The 16,863-nt window shown below is 48.7% G+C and overlaps 8 protein-coding genes across 8 annotated transcripts; 5 read left to right on the forward strand and 3 right to left on the reverse strand.

Annotated features, from left to right (window-relative positions):
* Positions 1-2,292: 2,292 nt before the first annotated feature.
* On the forward strand, positions 2,293-4,610 carry UA08_04847 (putative ubiquitin carboxyl-terminal hydrolase creB; the record flags this gene model as incomplete). Its single annotated transcript, XM_020267161.1, has 3 exons — positions 2,293-2,355; positions 2,423-2,436; positions 2,495-4,610. The coding sequence occupies 3 exons, from the start codon at positions 2,293-2,295 to the stop codon at positions 4,608-4,610; spliced, it is 2,193 nt and encodes a 730-aa protein (XP_020120354.1).
* A 1,079-nt stretch (positions 4,611-5,689) lies between these two features.
* Positions 5,690-6,001, reverse strand: UA08_04848 (hypothetical protein; the record flags this gene model as incomplete). Its single annotated transcript, XM_020267162.1, has 2 exons — positions 5,690-5,846; positions 5,904-6,001. 2 exons carry the CDS (start codon positions 5,999-6,001, stop codon positions 5,690-5,692), a joined length of 255 nt encoding a protein of 84 aa, XP_020120054.1.
* Positions 6,002-6,641: 640 nt separating this feature from the next.
* On the reverse strand, positions 6,642-7,059 carry UA08_04849 (hypothetical protein; the record flags this gene model as incomplete). Its single annotated transcript, XM_020267163.1, has 2 exons — positions 6,642-6,905; positions 7,057-7,059. 2 exons carry the CDS (start codon positions 7,057-7,059, stop codon positions 6,642-6,644), a joined length of 267 nt encoding a protein of 88 aa, XP_020120353.1.
* A 181-nt stretch (positions 7,060-7,240) lies between these two features.
* UA08_04850 (hypothetical protein) lies at positions 7,241-9,103 on the reverse strand (the record flags this gene model as incomplete). The annotated part of the gene is made up of 7 exons (XM_020267164.1): positions 7,241-7,476; positions 7,546-7,628; positions 7,679-7,841; positions 7,897-8,028; positions 8,096-8,312; positions 8,770-8,975; positions 9,034-9,103. 7 exons carry the CDS (start codon positions 9,101-9,103, stop codon positions 7,241-7,243), a joined length of 1,107 nt encoding a protein of 368 aa, XP_020120352.1.
* Positions 9,104-9,459: 356 nt separating this feature from the next.
* UA08_04851 (hypothetical protein) lies at positions 9,460-10,263 on the forward strand (the record flags this gene model as incomplete). Its single annotated transcript, XM_020267165.1, has 3 exons — positions 9,460-9,830; positions 9,913-10,039; positions 10,099-10,263. The coding sequence occupies 3 exons, from the start codon at positions 9,460-9,462 to the stop codon at positions 10,261-10,263; spliced, it is 663 nt and encodes a 220-aa protein (XP_020120351.1).
* Positions 10,264-10,782: 519 nt separating this feature from the next.
* UA08_04852 (hypothetical protein) lies at positions 10,783-11,626 on the forward strand (the record flags this gene model as incomplete). Its single annotated transcript, XM_020267166.1, has 2 exons — positions 10,783-11,202; positions 11,282-11,626. The coding sequence occupies 2 exons, from the start codon at positions 10,783-10,785 to the stop codon at positions 11,624-11,626; spliced, it is 765 nt and encodes a 254-aa protein (XP_020120053.1).
* Positions 11,627-12,616: 990 nt separating this feature from the next.
* Positions 12,617-14,545, forward strand: UA08_04853 (hypothetical protein; the record flags this gene model as incomplete). Its single annotated transcript, XM_020267167.1, has 4 exons — positions 12,617-12,632; positions 12,689-12,982; positions 13,044-13,217; positions 13,278-14,545. 4 exons carry the CDS (start codon positions 12,617-12,619, stop codon positions 14,543-14,545), a joined length of 1,752 nt encoding a protein of 583 aa, XP_020120350.1.
* A 304-nt stretch (positions 14,546-14,849) lies between these two features.
* UA08_04854 (hypothetical protein) lies at positions 14,850-16,740 on the forward strand (the record flags this gene model as incomplete). The annotated part of the gene is made up of 5 exons (XM_020267168.1): positions 14,850-14,952; positions 15,010-15,073; positions 15,134-15,513; positions 15,574-16,149; positions 16,235-16,740. The coding sequence occupies 5 exons, from the start codon at positions 14,850-14,852 to the stop codon at positions 16,738-16,740; spliced, it is 1,629 nt and encodes a 542-aa protein (XP_020120052.1).
* Positions 16,741-16,863: the final 123 nt, after the last annotated feature.

Below are 16,863 nucleotides of genomic sequence, written 5' to 3' on the forward strand. Positions count from 1 at the left end.
GGCCTGCATATACAAGGGACGCGCACGAGAGGCTGACCGGAAACGGAGAAGCTGAAGCTGCAGGGGAGATGGCCGAAATAATCACCGCATGAACACTTGCTAGTGCGAGTGGTCGCAGACAATTGAGACTCTGTTGACTCTTCTTGTTTGATGCTCTTGCCCGACTGACTCATTTTCCTCCCCCAGGCAAGACTGGCTGGTCTGCAGACCGCCTTGACCAATGCGGCCCGGAGTTAGGGCTTAGGGCTAGCCAGCCTTGAATCCGCTGAAGTTGGGCCAACTTGGAACGTACTCAAACCGACGTACGTTGCAAGTTCCAGCATTCTTTACGTGCTGCGAAGACAGGACAGACTACCCTGAAATATCTACACGTCGTATATGACCCCGCATCAAAGCAACGGCCCTTTGTATCATCCTGGGCTGATTGACCCAAAAAGCTGGGGTAGACGAAACTACCTACCTGTTTCAGCGGCGCAGATAATGTAATTACCGACGCCTGGATATACGAGCTACTGAATCCTATGCTTCCCGTGGCTCACGGAAACGTCGAGCCAGCCAGGAAACGGTTAGCCGCTGAGGCCTTTTGTCCGTTCTCTCCAGTCAGGGTCTACGCCGCCGGCAGATGGAATCCTGTTGTTCCGGACGCAGGGTGGTATCCAGGAGCTGGAAGTGAGGGGTCAGGTCTACAGTAAGTAGTACGTACGTTATGCGTTCTGACTAGGCATACTTACTGACGGAGAATTCCGTAACGTCCAGGCTAAGGATAGGCTGGGAAGCTGCCAGCCAATCACGGCGCACCGCCCGCAGCCCAGCACCCATGTGTCTCGCGTGGCATTGCCGATCGGGCAAGGCGCGCCTCAGCCATGCCCCGCCCGGCTGGTTAGTGCCAGCGCTCGGAGCTTTTGTCACTATCCTGAAGCATCTGGTTTACTTCGACTTGACCGCTGCTTATTATTGAGTACTGAGTGTTCGTTGCCGGGGTCATTTGACAGCGCTACAGCCACTGGCATTTGCATAGAGTCGTGTCGGATCTCGCTCTGCGGGGTTACACTAGGCTCGTATAGCCGTTGTTAGGCGCCTTTCCAGAAGAGATCGGCAGCTTCTGTCGTCACCGTCAACTCCAAGTTACACTGCAAGAAAACGAAGCATGCGACGAAGCATGCGACGAAGCTACTTACGCGGAAGTTGTAGTGTCAAGGTCAAATGAATTGTGGAGAGACATCACCCGGCCCGTACGACGCGGTACCGAATACGCTTCGTTGAGGCTCGTCTTCACAGTTCGTGATACGATCCTCCCTGTATTGACTATGTATGTGTATGCAAGCATGATAGGAACGAGAGGATCCAGAGGAAAACTTCGATACAATTGTGTATTAATACGTATTAACAATCATAGTTAACTAACTAGTTAACTAAGTTACCGTATTTCCCCTACCAAGTATTTGTGGATTTTAATTAATTTTGGCAGGCCTACTCCGGACCCCGTGCTTATGTCCGGGCTTGCACGCCGCCTTCCTTCCCCCATCCCATCCACGCCTGCCAGCCGAGAGTACCTGCGCCGTATCTCTCTGCCTCGCTCTCTCTTTCTTCTCATCTCCCCATATACGCATCTCGCATCGCTTCCCTCTGTACCTGTATCTTTATCGCGCCCCAATTCCCCTCTGTTACTGAATTGCCCTCACGGAACTCTGCCGGAAAGCTCTCCAGCCCAGGGCCGCGCATCCCTACGAAGCCGACGTCCATTCCATTCATTCTTCGAGCGGCCGCCCGCCATTCACTGCTCGCTGGACCTCTACTGTCCGCCCCCCCCTTCCGCCATATATTCATTGTCTGCGACCGGCCAGTTTCTCTCCCCCTTCCTTGTCTCATTCCGGCTCTGCCAGAGTGCGTCTATCTGGTGCGGTGCTCTGAAACACCGAAGCCTACAGCCCGCGCGGTCCATCGCGGAACCACACCTACCCGTTGAGGACGCCCGACCTCTGGTGCTGTCTGGAACACATACTCGATGAGTGCGAATTAAGGGCAAGCGGATAAAAAAGATGGGGTCTTTCTTCAAGAATCTGAGGTCCAACAATGTATGTTCAATTGCCCGGCTGCTTACCCTCTTCGTTGAGCACTCGTCTATGCCATGCCTTGTAGCGGCAGTGCGTTGTTGTGACATTCATTTCGCGAGGGAGCACAGCATTTACTGACTCGTCCCAAAACTTCACACAGGGCCCGCTATCACCCACATCGACTATATCATCTCCAAAAAAGGACGGCCATGCCTTACCAATCACCCCGCTCGAGAAAATGCTGATGGACTCCGGTCCCGTGCGAAACGATGGCAGCGATAAGTTTTTTGGCATGGAAAATGTGAGTGATAATGCTTAACAATTGATCTCTTTTATCTGAAGTATCACGCTGACGATGAACGCTCTAGTATGGAAACACATGGTACGCGCCGCCTACTTGTTCTTTTGCTTGCGTCCTTCTACTTACATCTGCCTTATAGTTACTGCAACTCTATTCTACAATGCCTATATTATTCCGTTCCGTTTCGAGAATCGGTCGTCAATTATCCAAAGCGCACCCCGATAGAATCGCTAGAGACGGCTCTTGCGAAGAATTTGAAGTACCAAAATCCAGAAGCATTTTTTGAAGCCGAAGCCGCCGCTGCAAAAGCGAAACATGGCCCTGGTCCATCATCATCGCGCAACGCAGGCGTTACTCCGACACAGCCACAGAAGCCTGAAGATAAAGACTCCCCCGAATACAAGAAGAAAGTGGCAATTCAGACCCTGCCGCTTCTCGAGACCAAAAATAATTCGGCCAGTTATGGAATGCCGGAATCGCTATTTACCTCGTTGAAAGACCTTTTTGAATCCATAGTGGCAAGCCAGTCGAAAATGGGCGTCATTCGGCCGCAGCATTTCCTCGACATCCTCCGCCGTGAAAACGAGATGTTCCGTAGCGCGATGCACCAGGATGCCCACGAGTTTTTGAACCTTTTGCTGAACGAAGTGGTCACCAACGTAGAAGCCGAATCATCAAAGCAACATGACCCTTTTGCCCTCGATAATACCGATTCTGAGCAGACTGTAACTGTTACAGACTCGTCTACATATTCCACGTCTACTCAAGTGGGCGGCTCCACAGGTTCGAAAACGCCAAATACAAGTCGCTGGGTTCATGAATTGTTTGAAGGCACCTTAACTTCAGAAACACAATGCTTGACTTGCGAAAATGTGTCCCAACGAGACGAGGTGTTTTTAGATTTGTCGGTCGATTTAGAACAGCACTCATCCGTCACGTCTGGTTTGCGAAAGTTCTCCGCCGAGGAGATGCTCTGCGAGAAGAATAAATTTCATTGCGATAATTGCGGTGGTTTGCAAGAGGCCGAGAAGCGAATGAAGATAAAGAGACTACCTAAGATCCTTGCTCTGCATTTAAAACGTTTCAAGTACACCGAAGATTTGCAAAGATTACAAAAGCTTTTTCACCGCGTTGTCTATCCGTACCACCTACGCTTATTCAATACTACAGACGATGCCGAAGATCCGGACCGTCTTTATGAGCTCTATGCAATCGTCGTGCATATTGGGGGCGGCCCATATCACGGACATTATGTATCCATTATTAAGACTGAAGATCGCGGCTGGTTGTTGTTTGATGACGAAATGGTCGAGCCTGTGGACAAGAGCTACGTGCTAAACTTTTTCGGGGATCGACCGGGACTTGCTTGCGCGTACGTCTTGTTCTATCAAGAAACTACCCTGGAAGCAGTGCAACGAGAACAAGAACAAGAAGGCCGCAACCCTGTCAATGGTGTTTCTGATTTGAGAGAAGGAAATGAGAATCCCCTCGACCACATTCACACATACCAGGGCCCGCCCGACGAAGAGGAAGCACATCGTTTTACTCCATTGAGAACCGTTCCGACTGCACCTCAGATGTCAACTCATCCTGAGCATGCCTTTTCGACAAGTCCCCCGGCTCCAGCTCCCCCGCAGACGCCAGTGTTGGACCCAGCCACATTCTCGACTTCGAAGAAAAACGATACACAGTCTCGAAAGGAGAGAGTCAAAGAAGAAAAGGAACGAAAAGCGGCTGAGAAGGAGAAAGAAAAGGCTGAGAAGCAAAGGCGAAAGGAGATGGATGCAAAGCGCAGAGAGGACATCAAACGCGAAGATGCGGATCTGAAAGCCGCTCGCGAGCTTAGCAAGATCTCGAAGGCCGAAGAAGACCGAAAGGCCCAAACAGAAAACGGGGACTCGAATGGACAACACAAGATGTTGGCAGGTGGCTTGAATCGGTTCCGACGAAGTAGCAAGAGCTTGAGTCAGAGATTTGCGTCACCGAAAGAGAACGGCAAGAGAGCAGCGTCGTCGGAATTCCCACGCTCGGATCTTCTGTTTGAGAATGGCAATTCTCCGGATATGAGACTGCACGAGCATGTCATTGAGGAAGACGTTCCTATAGACACGTCAGCTGCTCTTCCAGAGATCCCACGAACTGCCACTCATATTCCCGAACCTTCTCCTCCCAAAGGTAAAGCGGACAGAGACAAAGGAAACCACAAATGGAAGGGGTTTGGAATAAGGAAAAAATCGATGAGTCTGCTGGGTTGACTTGCCTCTAGTCCTTCCGTTATGGCAAAATGACGACTTTTGGTCTTTTTTCTTTTGGATTCTGGTATATACTTTGTTTGCACTTGGATGGAGTTTATTTCCCTTGCCTTCAAAATAGCATCGATGCATTACTACGTTGTGCAGGCGATCATGTCTTATATACTCTCTACCATACTTTTCACCCCTCTCGGTTCTGAAGACAGTCCGAGCCTCATCACTACGGCGTTCTAGGATACGGGTCTCTCTGCATCTGGTATGCGCGATTACTGGGTTCCTTTATTATCTATCTTGTTTATTGTCCCTGTGGTATGCATTCTTGAGTCGGTTTTGGAGCATACACATGTACACTAGGTATCCTCATTACTAACACCCAATTGGTTTTAGCTACAGTTTTTAGCATGCTCTCTCAAATGAATTCAGGAAAACCCTATATAAAGATCTATGTCATTGCGAGGCTTCAAAGGTATCTTCTTCTGCCAGAGCCACCAGAAGTGGATATTAATCATGAATATTTTAAACACAGTAATATAAAACCATTGAACAACACGACTTTCCAGGGGCACCAGATATTCAATCACACGTATTGCTGAGAGATAAATAGCGACTATGGCGGCACCAAGAGAGAGCGGCTTTTACAGGACATAGCGAAAATGGGGCTTATAATAATCCGTCGAGTCCACTCCCGACTCAGCCTGAAGCTTATCGCGACGCCTATTTTTCGTGGATATTGACGAGGCAGATTGCTACGAGGACAAGGGGCGGGCACCCCATAGACATATGCACCTACGGTCTTGCCGTTCCGATACTCAGGAGTATCACTGCTGCAGAAGGTCAGCGGGCCAATCCAGTGGCCAGCTGTGTAGCAGATGATTTGGACGCTATTGACGGTGACCTTCTTGGTATAGCCGAGGGTGCTGTTGGATATGAGAACCATAACCAGACACCATGACGCGTCTGCGGTGGCGATCAGATAGTAGCCGAAAAGGAGCGGGCCCCGACATGCTCTAGCGGAATGACAATCATAAGGATGCCGTCCAGCATGGAGAGGAGAATGGCAATGCCGGAGAATAGGGTCCTGTCTATTGGAGTAGTCCGAGAGAGTCAAGGGAAGAGTAGCTTGCTGCCGACATCAACCGCGCCGGCGGGAGCACTAAGAAGTAGCGAGGTGCGCGAATCGAAGCCGAATGAGTTGGTAATAATGCCTCCAAAAGTGGTATTGCCTCCGTTGGGAATATTCTGACGGCACCGCCAGTGGCCTCGAGAGCCGGATCGACGTCGAAGTCTTCCACTTACGCCTTCATGGAATAGCCTGCGGAAATCTCTGTTGGCGTTGCAATCGGTTCAACCGCGAACTTCTTCTCTTCGGGCACTGCAGTGTTGTCTAGGCCCATTGTGATCTACGTCTGAAGAGGCAGCCGATAGAGCAACTGTTATATGTAGGCGGACAAAGCTCGAGCTGCCAACTAGGGTTTCAGTTCATGGAACGAGGACATGACTTTCCAGTTATAGAGGCGCAAGACCAGACCTGCCTTATCTCGGCTCTGTCAGCGTTCAGGTAAAGACTGCTCCGCTTGGCTACAGGTTGAGCAACCCAAGGACGCTAGTTGTGAGGTTCCGTCAGAAACTATGACCGAGAAAAGGGAAGGGATTCCGTGGTACTCACTTAGGTACTTTGAATACTATCTCCGGCTGGTCCACTCTTTGTACCCGTACGCGCCAAGTTTGCGACTCTTCCTGCCAGAAACACCCCGCGACTAGGATGTTGACGCGGCAATATTTGAGCAGGTCGAAGTCTTCCGCAACCTTCAGGAAGTACCGGTGGATCTCACGAGCTCCGGAGTAGCTATGCGCAATCAGCGGGCTGAAGCCAACAAGCCCCTACCCGGGGGCTCACTCACAAAAGGATCCATTCTGGAGAAGAAGCCCAAGAGAATTGGTAACAGACCGAAGGGATGTCACAGGCTCATCCCGGACAGCGATTCTCATACCACGTCCCGCCGATGATGGGGCTCTTTACCGTAGCAAACGTAATCAATATCGAAACTTGTCCTCGTTGACTTCGTGTCCAAAATTCAAGGCACTGGCAATAGCAATGATCTTGGTCTTCCTGGGCTTGCGGAGGGGCTCCTCCTTGACCTTATACGGGGACCTGTCAGCAGAGACCGGGCTGGCATGCTCCTTGGAGGTCTCTGTATTTGGCTCGACAACAACTTCTTGTGCCACGCCGCTGACGAGGCCTTTCGCCGTTTCGAGCTCTGGGGGGGTTGCAGATGGAGACCCCAGGTTTCCATGGAGCTATTCCGTACAACTGCGCGGTAAAGAGCTCCACCCTCCACCGGTCAGACGCCATAACATGTCTGAATATAGCAATGATTTCGTGATAAGATATTTGAGATTATCAGAGACTTTTTCCTAATCTAGACTGCAATTACTACATAGTACTAACCATAAGGATTCTTAGAAAATATAGCTCTGCAAGGAGACCTTCCTAATTCAGCACTAGTATAAACCTTTAGGGTCACAAGATGTCACGTGCACCAGGGACGAGCCGGGTGCTAGCGCTGCTAACCGCTTGCGGGTGAACATAGTCACATGACGCGCAGAGTGTAACTGTCCCCCAAAAAAAGACCTCACGGAATAGCGTCCAGCACAAGGGCTCCCTTCTCCGGCACAACATCCGGTCCATTTGGCCCCCATTGCGCCTGTTTCAGTCTTGCATACTCTCTGATATCATCATAATTCCGACATTTGTACATTCGATTAAAATCCGGTGTGACATGCGGAGGGTCGCCAGCCCACAGGTAGGGATGCAACTCCGTATCAGCAGTGCACATCAGTCTCTGGCGGATAACGTCTATGCAATGCCCTACATTCTACTGTTCAGTTTCCACGCTACTGGATTAAACAACGAACAGGAAACGTGTTGTATACACACCGATATGTAGTTGTAGTGTTTCTTCCCGATTCAGGAACTCATTGCGATGCAGAGCTCGGTAATAGTCGACGTTGAAATAGAGGCTTTTCCGGAGCAAGTTCTGCGTAGTATCATTGAAATTAGTTTAACTCACCAACCACAGTCCGGATAGACAGAACCCACGAGACAGTGCAACTGGTGCAATCCAGCCACAAAGGCTGGATATCCAGGTCCGCCGTATACTTCAGAGACATGGAAGCGGTCTTTCTCGATGCCGGCGGCGTCTGCATCCTCATCGGGGACGATCAGGGGGTCATCTTTATACATTTTTAGTAGTACTTTTAGTTTCTAGGGGGTTCTGGTGGTAGCTACATTCAATTCCCAGGTCCAGCCATGCCGCATCAACTTCCGGACTAGGTCGCTGGCGGTATATAGTCTCCTTTGAGAACGAGCCATTGAAGGGGACAGAGGAATATGAGACATGGACGTCGCGAAGGAGCGTGGCTAGAGGAAGAATATTAGTTAATAGAAGATGAATATCTGCGAAAAGTTCTACGCAATGCTGACATACTTTCGTGTTGTGATGTGTGAATCGCACATACCCGGTCAAGATTTCCCCTCCATAGGTATAGTCGACTACCCACGAATAATGAAATGATATTGGTGACGAGAAGGATAGCGATGATGCCAAAAAGCCAGTAGGTACGGCTGAAAGGTGTCTGGTGAGTGGTATGTTTCTCCGTACTGCCGCTATCTTCAGGCTGAAGAAATGGAATACTGTCTTCTTCCTGTGATTGCTTCATATTCAACTTTCGTCATGCCATGGGGCATTCTTGTGACAAGTACCTAGGTAGAGGGCTGCAGAGTTGCAGAACCCCCTTCTACTATGTGATCATCTATCTACCTGTGGGTATACCAACAGAATCGTGCGCCATTCTCCCAATGACATGTTCGCCAGCGTAAATCATCCAAATGAGGCGAAACTAAAAGCGCCACCAACACCAACCAAACTATTACATTCGACGATCTCTCTTGCTTACTTGCGACAATAGTTAATAGTCAAATACCACCTTCCTTTCGCAGTCTGGGCTTGTAAATATCCCATTGCATTCATTCGAGAATCTCAATGCGATGTTTATCAAAAGTCATCAACTTCGTCGTCTTGTCTCCGCAATAATCAGGGACTAATGTAATCAAGCTTTTGCCCTATTTCTAGGCCTTCTCGTAGCCAGTGACATATCCTACCATCTCGTCTCCTCGCTTCTTCTCGTATCCAGTCACATATCCCACCATTTCATCGTCCCTCTTCTCCTTCTCATAGCCAGTCACATATCCCACCATCTCATCTGCTCGCTTCTCCTTCTCGTATCCAGTGACGTAGCCCACCATTTCGTCCCCTCGCTTTTCCTTGTAGCCGGTGACATATCCCACCATCTCATCCCCTCGTTTCTCTATCCTCATGTTAGTATTCCAACTTAGAATTAACAAACATCAATGTTGAAGACCAACCTTGAGGAATTGGGCCAGCAACAGCCGAGGAAATCAATGCCCCCGCGACAAGGAGTACACGCCACTGCATGATGGTATGATTTGTTTATAGTTCGGGTTTGACTTGGTGTAGATAGACAGACGGCACTCTTGAGAAGAAGCACTTGAGCTGGAAGACATGGGCCTTTAAATAGCCAGCATTCGCTCGCTGGTTACTTATCTACTATTATTAATAACACTCATATATAGTCATATACCAACAATCCTCTAGCGCTAGTCGATGCAACGCCGGACTAGGCGGACGCGTTGTTTTTCCTTCGTCTCAAAAACTAGATTAAACCCCCCTCTCTACTGATTGCGGCTGCGAAGAGGATTTCGACTATTCAATTCCATACAAGTATGCACTCATAATTCCAAAAAAAAGTCCTTGTGAACCTAAGTTTTATCATGTCGAATCTCAGATACTCAGAATCCGACGAGGACCGTTCCTTCGACGGTGCCGAAAAGGATGCCCTACTAAATGACGGGCCTCAGCCTTCAGATGCTATATCTCGGCGGCTTCTGGTAATTGCTCTAATTTCACAGTCCCTGCTCAACTTGGCCTTGATACTGGCCTGTGTCGGTCTGTTTATATGGGGTCAATCCGCATTGAAAATGCAGCAGCAGCAGCAGCAAGAAGATTATTCGATTCTTAACGCATTCGGGACCAGCGAGGAATACATGACTTTAGACCATGCATTCGACCATTTGTGGTCGGAGACGGGCAATTCGTCGATTGTCAAAACAGATGATTCTGACAAGGTGGAGTCTATTAGCATGTGGGTTTTTCTTTCTTTCTTTCTTTCTTCGGGGAACAACAACAGTGCTGGACAGGCATGCATGCCATCTAACAATCAACAGGTTCCATCAGCTGCACTGTCTCGGATCAATACGACATGCCTTGCAGCAGTCAAAAGAAGGAATCGACATCGGCATGGACTTTCACGATAACGCGCATTGGCCGCACTGTCTAGACTACCTTCGCCAGGTATTTAACGTTCCCTCCAGCAGTTGAAGTTGTGAATATCACTAATAAGGGTGCTATAGACTATTCTGTGCTTTGCAGATGACACCATGGAGCAGCAGACACTGCTGTCAAATGGCACCAGGTCTAAGGTTATTACTGGCCTCAAGGATGTGAGGAAATGCCGCCCTCGCGAGCAGTTGTATGCTCTGAGAGCGGAGCATGGTATTTTTATTCCGGGCAACTGAGCTGTAGATATGAAAAATATAGTACGAGGTATATGTTGCTGCACGTATGTAACTTATGTATCAATGTATTGCATTTCGGAAGAATTATTTTATTATCATTAAGATACTGAACTATGTATTCAAGCACCCCTTGGTGATCAGGATATCTCCTTGTGAGGCCTCTCAGCAGTCAATATTATCGCATCTCAACACGAGATTGTCAGTTCAGCATCGTTGTCACTAGAATTTCTCGCATGTACCTAGAATTACCCGAAACGGAAATTTTTCTGACATGTCAGTCTGTCAGAAAGCCCGCAGCACAACAAGCCCCGCTGACAAATGCTACATACATTATCTGGCAATTGAGGTTGAAAAAAGCTACATTTCTGACATGTTTTTATTTAGGACGAATACTAATTACCAGTTGATTTGTAATAACTATGGTAGAACAAGTATTATAAATAGGGCTCATGGTTCAATTGATTGATGAATTGTCAATATATAAAACCAAAGCCCAATACAAAGAAAGAAGCAGCCAAAATGTCCAAACCTGCCATTGTCATCGTACCCGGTTCCTTCACCGGCCCAGAATTCTATGATTCTCTCTCCTCCATCCTCCAGAAGGAGCACGGCTTCGAAGTCATCGTGGGCGCACTACAATCCGCGAGTCGATCCCCGCCTGAAAAGCCAGCTACACTACAAGAAGATGCCGCCTATTTCCGTGGCATCGTTGAAGCCCTGTCCAGCCAGGGCAAAGACATTGTCATTGTTGGTCACTCATTTGGCGGCGCTGTGGCAACGCAGAGCGTCAAATCTGTCACCAAGCCGGAGCGTCAAGCAGCAGGAGCAGATGCAGGCGGTGCTGTCAGGATGGTGTATCTGGCGTCTGTCTTGCCAGATATTGGACAGGCGCCTTTGGAGGCTATGGGAGGTCAATTAGGCCAGAATATCAAAATATTGGTGAGTCTGTCTCTTAGTTACGAGCATGTTAAATTGTATACCTAGGTAAAGGATGATTATGAAACTGACATTATTCCAGGGAGACTTCATGCATATCGACGCAGACGCCGCTGCCCCAGTCTTTTTCCCAGGACTGCCCTCAGATGTGGCTTTGGATCTGGCACGAAAACTCAAGTGCCAGTCAACCCTGAGTTTCCTTGATCCGCCAAACTATACGGCCGTCGACCATGTTCCCGTCACTTATATCTACACTACCAAAGATAATATCATTCCAGTTGAATACCAGCAGGTATGGGTGGAAAAGTTGAAGCAGAGAAATGCAAAGAAGGTCTCAACGGTGACTATCGACGAACACCATTACGCACCGACGTTGGCCCCAGAGGTAACAGCAAAAGCTATTGTTGAAGCCATTACCCAGGACTGAACTATGCATGAATTTGGATATATAGTTTTCGACCTCACATACAACCCTTGTTCAATCCTGCCCTCGCTAAGGATTAACATGCTGCCTGTACCTAATTATATCATCTGACAATATCAAGGCCGTAAAATAGTTATGCTCGTTCACTTAGTCCTGGGTATGCGCATAAGGCCATCCCGGAGAAGAAAACGCAATGAGGTGGCAACCGAACAGAGACCCTAACGCTTCAGACAATAGACATAAACAGTCCTAAGCTATGGACTAGATCATGATATCCTCGATGTATAAACTGATTGACGCTCGGCAATGATCATCCCAATATCAACTCGTAAATAATGATGACCGTATTTATCACAATTAGCGGTACTACATTATTCAACGGAAGATTAGCATATGTTCGACCAACACTCAACTAGCATCGGTAAAAAACAACATACTTCGCATCACCGTTCTCACACTAGTAATCAAATTAACCGTCCTCGCTTTTATGCTCGTGTTGTCGTAACTCGATCCGAAACCGGGCTCTTGTTGTGCGCGACCCCAGCCAACTAAACAGAACGTCATATTAGAGACGAATGACCAAATGGTGAGAGCGGGCAAGGTTACTTCTCGCAAGGAATCTGTCTTCTGATAATACCGCTACGGCGTTTATGAGGAGTACCGTTACTATTCCGATCGGTCAGTCAGTCAGTCAGTAAACGAATCAGATGCTAGTGTGGGAAATGCGGACCGTATATGAGCTTGCCAAAGCCGAAGAGGAACATTGTGATTCAAAAGTCGAAGGAGAGTTGCATTTATTTAGGCAAAGGTGGCTGAGAGAGAATTAATAGTTATGCTGGATATTGTTTTTCAGTCATTGATTGTGGTTGCGCAGCTGGCCAGGTTGGTTGCGGATGACGTGTTTGCTCTGTTTGTTGCGCTTATCGATAAGAGCTCATAGTCATTCATGTTCACGTTCGTCCAGCTTACACGTAGCAACGATGCAATGACAAAATGGCAAGATTAACAGGTAAATTACTGCTTTGAATTGTCACCGCTGGAACTCTTTATTGAATCCATCTCCAGATGTCGTGTTCTACTCCCTTCTCCCCGCCGTCATCCTCATACATCTGCTCGCCGCGCCATACACCAAAGTCGAAGAGTCGTTCCACATCCAGGCAACGCACGACATCTTAACATACGGGATCCCTTCGCCTCTTCGTCTTGACTCTGCAGCTGTTGCGAGCCAATTCAGGTCTAATTATGACCATTTCAGCTTCCCAGGGGCTGTCCCCCGGACCTTTATTGGAGCGCTAGGTCTCGCTAGTGCGTCGTGGCCTATTGTATGGCTCCATGAGCATGTTGACCGGCAATTTCTAGGTGTGTGAACTACAGCAGCACGTAATCATAGTTTAGTCTAACCGGAATCTACAAAATGGAGCCCGCGCCATTCTCGGCCTCTTCAATGCCTTGTCCTTGAATTCCTACGCGCGTGGGTTGCAGAAGGCTTTTGGCAGTGCGACGGCGTACTGGTATCTGATTTTCCAGGCCAGTCAGTTCCATGTCGCTTACTATGCATCGCGGACGTTGTCAAATATGTTTGCCTTTGGTCTGAGTACGTCTGTGCGGATTGAATGATTTGCTCGATGCCTACTGGGTCTAACAATCAATACAGCCACCATTGCGTTGCGACTTCTTCTCCCCTGCCCTAATGCCAGCAACAAGTCTTCCACCTCGTCTGGTAACTGTAGATACCGTCTCTCTCTCATTCTCTTCACCGTGACTGGCATCATATTTCGTTCCGAGCTTGCCTTACTACTAGCAACAAACACCGCCTACTTTCTCCTTAGCCGACGCATTCGCATCCAACAAGACATTCTGCCAGCAGGGATCATTGGATTGCTCGTCGGCCTCACGGCAACTGTTGTCATTGACTCGTACTTCTGGCAAGAATTTCCCCTCTGGCCCGAGTTCAACGCATTCAAGTTCAATGTCGTGTCCGGGCAAGCCTCCGCCTGGGGTGTCGATCCTTGGTACTTTTACTTTGTCAATGCTCTTCCTCGTCTTCTCCTAAACCCGTTAAGTTGGCTAGTGGGTATCCCTGTATCTCTACTAGCGGATGCAACAAGACCGACATCTTTATCGCTACTCGTCCCTTCGTTGGTCTTTGTTGCCATCTACAGTATACAGCCTCACAAGGAATGGCGGTTCATCATCTATATCATTCCCGCATTAACGGCGGCCGCAGCTCAAGGCGCGGCATACATATGGATACGACGTAGGAAGTCAACCTTATACCGTATTCTGTCCCTTTCACTAGTCCTATCAACACTTGGCTCCCTCGTGGTATCAAACCTCGTCCTTCTACCAATCTCTTCGGCAAATTATCCAGGTGCACAGGCCATTCAGAGAGTCCATTTCCACGGCCAGGGCACCCCGTCACACGTCGTTCTATACATGGGAAATCTCGCCTGTCAAACCGGAGTCACTCGATTCCTTCAACAGCCACAAGAAGACACAGACGCAGCAACGACGAAATGGACCTACGACAAAACCGAGAACTCGACTCTCAAGTCCACACCGACTTTTTGGTCAAACATCGACTACGCACTCGTCGAAGACAATGAACTCGCGGAGCTCAGATCCCATTCTGCGGACCCTGAGTCATGGCAAGTCATAGACACGATTACCGGATTTGCCGGGTTCAAACTGATCAAACCATCCGATAGCGAACAGCCGCAGCTGCGTACTGGGGACCATTTCCACAGCAGTAGTATCGAAATTGATGCAATCAAATGGCTCGCCGGCGACAAAGGAGTTGAATGCTATGAAAAGATCCGAGATGGATTTGCGAGACGCTATTTGACCGGGGGATATTGGGTAGAGATGAGTCTGGAGCCGAAGATCAGGGTTGTGAAACATTTAGCATCTAATCAAAGCTAAGCATAGTTATATCTTCTGTTTATTGCTGTATACATGTATTTTTAGATGTGGAGTGCCAGGATTTCCAGGCCACCCTAAGGCAGGCCATGTGAACAAAGAATATCCAGCGACGTCTTTTTCTTTCTTGTTTCTTTTTTTTTTTAATCTCCGCACAATGCCACAAAGCTACACTCAAACAAGGCATTGCTTCTCGCACAAAGACTTGATCTTCATTCCCATTGAAAGGTGCTTTGACCAACAATAGTACCTCGCTTTCCTCGAGTTTTTCTACTCTATCTAAAGCAGAACTTGGTGCTCAACCATCATGGCTGTCAGTGGTGCACTTGCACTTGCAATTGCAGTTGCCGTTGCAGGCATCGCATACATCATCCTGACCGTAGGCAGCAGAGATGCATGCCTGCCACCTGGTATTTTCTGGCCTTGTCCTGATCTCACGTTGAAAATAGGGTGACTGACTCAACAAGGGCCCCCAACGCTCCCAATCATCGGAAATGCTCATCAGATTCCAAGGAGACGCGCGCATCTCAAGTGAGTTTTCCTTGATCCGACCACTATAAAAAATAGATGCCTAAACAAGAACAACTGCAGATACACAGAATTCGCAAAGATTTACGGTGGCCTGTACACAATCAAAGTCGGCAACAGCACGCTAGCCGTAATCACTGACAGACGAATCGCGCGAGAGTTGTTCGAAGAAAAGGGCTCCGTTGCCAGCAACAGGCCTGCTTCATACATCGTGCAGGAGATTGTCAGCCAGCGAGATCATCTTCTGACTCTCCAATATGGTCCCACCTGGCGAGTACAGCGCAAGTTGATTCATCAATGCTTTATGGAATCCATGTGTGATAAACACCATGTCCATCTGCAGCATGCTGAAGGCGTTCAGATGCTCAGAGACTTTGTTGCTGCGCCTGAGGATTACATGCTTCATCCGAGGAGGTACAGTAATAGCATTCTCACTAGCATCGGTATAACACTCTAACCCACCTGGCTTGTTGGCCGTTGTACATTGACAATTCTTGAAATAGTGTACGGCGTGCGGATCCCTTCTATTCGTTCAACCTACATGGACCGACTATACGAAATGCTAGATGAGTTCACAGCCTTGCTAGAACTAGGAGCCACCCCTCCAGTCGATTTCTTCCCATTCCTGAAATACATCCCCGAACGGTTCCTAGGGAAATGGATCACCAAAGCCACCCACGTCAAAGACATAATGGAATCATTACACGAAACAATGCTCCAACACGTCATCAACCGTCGAACCAAACTCGGCAGCAGCAAGGATACATTCGTCGACAACCTCCTCAAGGACAATGAAAAACTAGGCTTCAGCCATCACCAACTATCCTTCCTCGCTGGCGGTCTTGTCGAAGGTGGCTCAGAGACTCCTGCAGCGCTTATCATCTCGTTCATTCAGGCCATGACCAAATGGCCCGAGATCCAGAAAAGGGCACACTCGGAAATCGACTCAGTCATTGGCGAGGGCCGCACTCCAACCTGGGCCGATTATAGTCGTCTCCCATATGTCGCCGCTATTGTCAAGGAGTGCGTGAGATGGAGGCCTGTGGCGCCTTTGGGCATGCCGCATCTTCTTGACCAAGGTATCCCTCCTCCTCCTCCTCCTCCTCCTCCTCCCTCCTCCCTTCCCCGTTCCTTTTGTTGTTTGTAAACATAACTTAAAAACAGCGCCAGATGAATGGATAAACGGGCACTTCCTCCCCAAAAACACCATCCTAATCCTCAACATCTGGGGCCTCAACCACGACCCAACCAAATACCCAAACCCGCACCTCTTCGACCCAACCCGCTTCGAAGACAGAACGCTACCAGCATCCGAATACGCAAACAACGGCGGCGCCGACTACAACAACCGCGATCACTACAGCTACGGAGCCGGCCGCCGCCTCTGCACGGGCATTCACCTCGCCGAACGCGACCTTTTTATAGCCATGTCAATGCTGCTCTGGGCCTTTGCGTTTGAGCAGCCCGTAATTGACCCTATAAGCGGGGAGCGGAGTGAGCCTGACGTCGATCCGGATACAGGCTATATTGAAGGGTTGGTTGCTTGTCCAAAGCCGTTTCCGTGCACGGTGAGGCTGCGCTCCGAGGCGAGGAAGGAGACTATTATGCGCGAGTTTGCGGAGGCTGAAGTTGATGTTTTTGCAAAGTATGATGATAAAATTGCTGTGTGAGCGCGCCCTCCCAACAACGGATCAAGAATGAAAAGCCGGAGGTAATACAATTCAGTGTATTTAAAAGCTCATAATGGACTCCGAATCCGATCTCTCTTTTTCGAGACTTGACTGAAATTTGTA

Source organism: Talaromyces atroroseus (assembly GCF_001907595.1).
Source record: "Talaromyces atroroseus strain IBT 11181 chromosome Unknown scaffold_5, whole genome shotgun sequence".
NCBI lineage: Eukaryota > Fungi > Ascomycota > Eurotiomycetes > Eurotiales > Trichocomaceae > Talaromyces > Talaromyces atroroseus.